A 4720-nucleotide genomic window follows, 5' to 3' on the forward strand; every position below is an offset into this window, starting at 1 on the left:
GTCATGGCTCTGAAGTTCCCTTTCTCGGCCTCGGGGGCATGGTTTTGGGATTGGTAAACCAGGTAGTATAGAGGAATTGCTTGTGAGATCCATCATGATTACAGATTAACCGCAGCTTCTGCCTCTCCCTCATCCATCTCAATAGTATCTTCATATGCCTTTTGCTAGTCAACCCTCTCAAACCAACACCCTGAAATAAGTTTACACAGACAACAGTTAAAGGTTGCATCATTGGCCAGGCAAATTTGGTATTATAAGAAAAATCATTTGAACTGTTAGAAAGAAAAAAAAATCACACATGATGGGAATCAACTTAACAGCACTGAAGTCAAAATTCTTTAACATCAACAGAACACCCCTTTCCTCTTGCTTCTTAAGTTCACCACATCACTGCTTCCACTCACTGCAAAAAATGGGAAGGATTTCCCGATACTCACTTCCTGAAAATGCAGTATTGATTTGAAAATGCACTCACTTAAAACTCTTTTCACCCACCTTATTTATCAAATTCTGACTCTACAAGTAGTGCCACCCTAATTACTAAGCTTGAGATATGAAGGCCACCATATGGGGACAATTAACACGTTTATTTTATTCAGAAAAAAACAAGAACAGAGGGGAAAAGATATACCAACCATCAAGAACATGATAAAGAAAAGAATGCGAGGTAATGGTTGCTTTCGTGCCCTAAAATATGTGCACTGCATCAATATACAACATATACGAAATGGTTCAAGAACAAAAAGAACCAAAAACAAACCCTAATTCCAATAAGCAAAAACCAAGAACAGAAACACTGACAAGATTACAAATTTTCCATGTGCCAAAATACCACAAATACAAGGAAAAGTGAAAAAAAAAAGGAACCATAGAAGCATCAATTGGAAGATATACCTTTCCGGATGATAGACGGAACCATCTCCAGAGAAATCACTCCCGAACGAACGAAAACCACAATTCGGCACATGTAATTTCCCTCCGAAGGAGAGAGAGAAACCCTGAGATTAGAAGGAAACGAGCATCAGGTTTTCTTTCCATTGCAAACAGATCGAGAGAAAAATCAAGCGTGGCGACTAGGGGAAGGGAAATTAGAGCTGGAGTACTTACAACAAGAACAGATGGGGAAAGAGAGGCCAAGAGAGACCGTGTGCAGCTTTGATTCGATTCTAGAAAAAAGACGGCGATGAAGGAAGGGAGTGGAGGATGGGGCGGTGGAGCTCAGAACCCTCATCTCGTCGCCGTCGTCGTTCAAGAACTCGGGGGCGATGCCGGAGAAGGCGCGGTTAAGGAGGACAGCGAGCAAGGAGAGGCCGCCCACGAAGATGGGCAAGCTCCGGACGAACCCATCGTTGTTGGAGACCCAGTCGCCTACCAAATCCCGCCGGGGTTTCGGGCCTCTGTAAGCCCCCTTCGCACCAAAGAAACCAAGTTATAGAAGAAGAGAGATGAGAGAGGAGAAGAGAGGAGGGTACGGCTGCGTACCTGAGGATAAGCCGAGGGAGGAGAGGGAATAGGCGGAGGGGAAGAGGAGGCTCTAAGGAGAGGCGAGGACGGGACTGGCCAGGAATGGCGACGGAGAGGAGGGCGAATGAGAGGAGAGGAGAGGGTTTGAAAGAGAAGAAGGCAGCCCACCTCCATCCGCAAAATCTTTGGGAGGTCGGCTCTTGGAGCTCAAGAACCGGACTGTGGGCTATGGAGGGAGGGGGTCGATGGGGTTTTGTGGAGGGGAGGAGTGAAGTCCGACGACGCTTATAAGCGTCGTCGTATTTTTTTCCTACGCCGACGCTTAAAAGCGTCGGCGGAACGTTTTTTTACCAACGCTTTCCACAAGCGTCGACAGTTACCGTTGCAAGAAAAAAATTTGCCGACGCTTTTTTGTAGCGTCGGCAATATAGAGTCGCCAAAACCCTTTATTATTGTAGTGGATGCAGAAAGATTTTCAGGTTTGATATGGGCTATTTTGGCTACTGCGAGTAGGACTGGATAGGGTCCACAAGCGAGATCTATCACGTCGGAAAGCTTTGCAGGCCAAGCTTTTAGAGGCCATAATTTAGTTATACGATGTCCGATTAAGATGATTTTTTTTTTTTGAATTTAGATAGTTTTTCAAAATCTACAATTTTGGGACAATCCTTTAGGGTATTGAATTGGACCAAAATTCTATCACTTAGGCTCAGTTTCTTTGAGAGATCCGAGTTTAGGTAATTTTTTCTTTTTCCTGAACGGGTCAAACAGTAGCATAGAATTAGCATGACAAGATTCTTTCTGACATGACAATAATGAGGCCAAGGTGAAGCCACCCGGCACTGATATCACTTCATATTTATGATCAAATGTAATCAAATACTCAGAGAGCAGGTGGCCAAGGTGCCACTATTTTCTATATGATGGTCTCTTCATGGACCGCAGCGTGTATAAGCTGGGAAACAATGTGTATAAACAAATGTATACTGAAGGATGACCTCTTAAAAAAAAATAATTTTGCACACAACCCCCTTTTGGTGAAGACAGCCCATGTCGTGTAGGATTTTAAACGATATTGCATGATATCTATAATAGAAGATTGGACAACAAGAAGAATCTTCCATGTTCAGGCCTAGTTAGTATTAGATGTAATGTTTTAACTCCAATTTGATACATTGATCACAAGCTGTGGTCTTCCTCAGCGAGTATGATCCACTGTGAATATAACTAGCACGGTTTGTAGAGGCTGTTCAACCACACGACTGTAGATTAGAATAACAACGACCATGCAGAGAGCAAGCTGGTTAATTGAAGCATAAGCGGCCTTTTCTTGAGATTCGTGAAAGCCTATGCTACCGATCTAGTAGACATCACATGACGCATTCTTCCAGTAATATTAAACAAAGCGGAAGATTCCTTTTTTTTTTTTTCTTTTTTTTTTTTGCTTAAAAAAAGGGTAGGGGGAGGAAGGAACAAGCCCATCCCCGCGTAGCAGCCCCCACTGGGCCCCGCCCCGCCAGGAGAATGTTCGATGCGGGCAGAAATGGCCGTGTGTTGGACACCCCGACCGGTTTTACTCATACCCTCCCCACCCGTGGGCCCGGCTCAGCTACTCCTCTGAGCTCTGGCTCGAGTCCCACGTGTGAGTACGTCACACCCGGCACCACCCCGGCTACTAGCGGTTCAAGAGCGGTCCTACACCACAAGTCCAAGCAGTGGCCAAAGTAGTGAGTTCCGGTCCACAATTTAATCGTCGCTGCAGCGATTCGAACTTGGGACCTTATGGTTAGAATTGCTGCCCAGTACCACTAGGCTACCACCTTGGTGGCCAGCGAAAGATTCCTTTGAAAACAGGAAAATTTTATAGAGAAGGATCCAAGTTCATGGATAATTCAACGACACGAGGGGATTGTTTTTCCCAAAGTGCAGGGCTAAATGATGCTCGTACGTGGAAACTTCGGTCACAAAAAACAAATAACAACGCCAACAGTATATGATATTTTGGATCTGTCGACGTGGTTGTGGTCCAAATATTGACGATGCTGTGGTTTCGCCTCTGCAGCTTAGATTATTAAAACACATTGCTTCCCATCCGAAAGGCATAGATGAGAGAGCATGTTCTCTCCAAAATTAGCATCTTGTCTCCCGATCTCTTTTCATATAGGAAAGAAGCATTAGCACATACAGCTTATTAGCTCTTCCTTCAGGCTTCAGCAGAAGCTATGCCAGAATTTAAAGAATTATGCATCTCTTTGAATGTAATTACCTAGCATAAAACGCAAGGTAGTACTAGAAATTTAGGATATTTTTTAATAGCTGAAGGGGCGTATCAGTTTGGAATCTTGGCATGGTTGATAAGAAATTTCCAAAGGAACTTGCAACATAGAAGGATCGCTTATATTTTGCTCAAGCAAAAAAAAAAAAAACAAAGGCTCAGTTGTTCAAATGAGAGGATCGGTATCAATGGCTTCCAATATCTGCCTGAGGATGTGGATTGGTTACAGGATTCAAGTGTCATCAGAAACTCAGTAATTGATGGTTTTGCCCACAATTATAGAAAACTACAGACAGTAAATCTTAGTAATCCAACAGCAGCATTGTCCATTGAACATCACTTTCCTCGCTGCTAGTCATTGATACTGCAGGCAGGACTACAGGCAATTGTCCACCATATATCGAAGTATGTTAAAATCTCAAGGCCAAATCAGTCATCTTGTGTTAAATCTTCGCCTTCCAAGAAAATCCTTACCTAATATCCTTATGTCATTTCAGTGGACCGCAGGATTTCTCTACTCTTCTCGAGAAAGTCTAGCTGTGTTTCGTTGTCATCTTCCACGACAACAGGAACTGGTGTCACTCTCCCAAATTTAAATGGGCTCCTTACATGCAGGCTACGCAAGAGTCACCTCCCTTCCCTATTACACAAAGCAAATATATGAGACAACCAGTTGCCAAAAACCAAAAAAAAATTCAAGGCTGCGAACTGCCGCTACCCACCGCTCGAAAGTGTTCCCTTGTCTTGTATTAATGGAATACAGGGAAAGGCGGAAAGGCTCAGATATATTAAATAAAAAAGTTTACCTAATGGCCGGCAACCTGACCTTATAAAGGCCACAAACTTGTCTCACACCATAGCCCCCTTTCAGTCCAGGAGCTTCATTCTCATCCAGAAAAGTCCCCAAACTGGAGTTGAGAGGCCTCCAGAAACTCTCCACTCTCTATATCGAAGTCTTCTGGGTCAATCATATCTCTATTC

At 43.7% G+C, this 4720-nt stretch overlaps 1 protein-coding gene across 1 annotated transcript; it reads right to left on the reverse strand.

The window, feature by feature from the left end:
- Positions 1-596: 596 nt before the first annotated feature.
- LOC120110671 lies at positions 597-1638 on the reverse strand. The gene is made up of 3 exons (XM_039126254.1): positions 1483-1638; positions 1108-1408; positions 597-998 (listed from the first exon to the last, which is right to left on the reverse strand). The coding sequence occupies exons 1-3, from the start codon at positions 1636-1638 to the stop codon at positions 931-933; spliced, it is 525 nt and encodes a 174-aa protein (XP_038982182.1). The 3' UTR covers positions 597-930.
- Between the last annotated feature and the right edge of the window lie 3082 nt (positions 1639-4720).

Source organism: Phoenix dactylifera, chromosome 4 (genome assembly GCF_009389715.1).
Source record: "Phoenix dactylifera cultivar Barhee BC4 chromosome 4, palm_55x_up_171113_PBpolish2nd_filt_p, whole genome shotgun sequence".
In the NCBI taxonomy this organism is placed as follows: domain Eukaryota; kingdom Viridiplantae; phylum Streptophyta; class Magnoliopsida; order Arecales; family Arecaceae; genus Phoenix; species Phoenix dactylifera.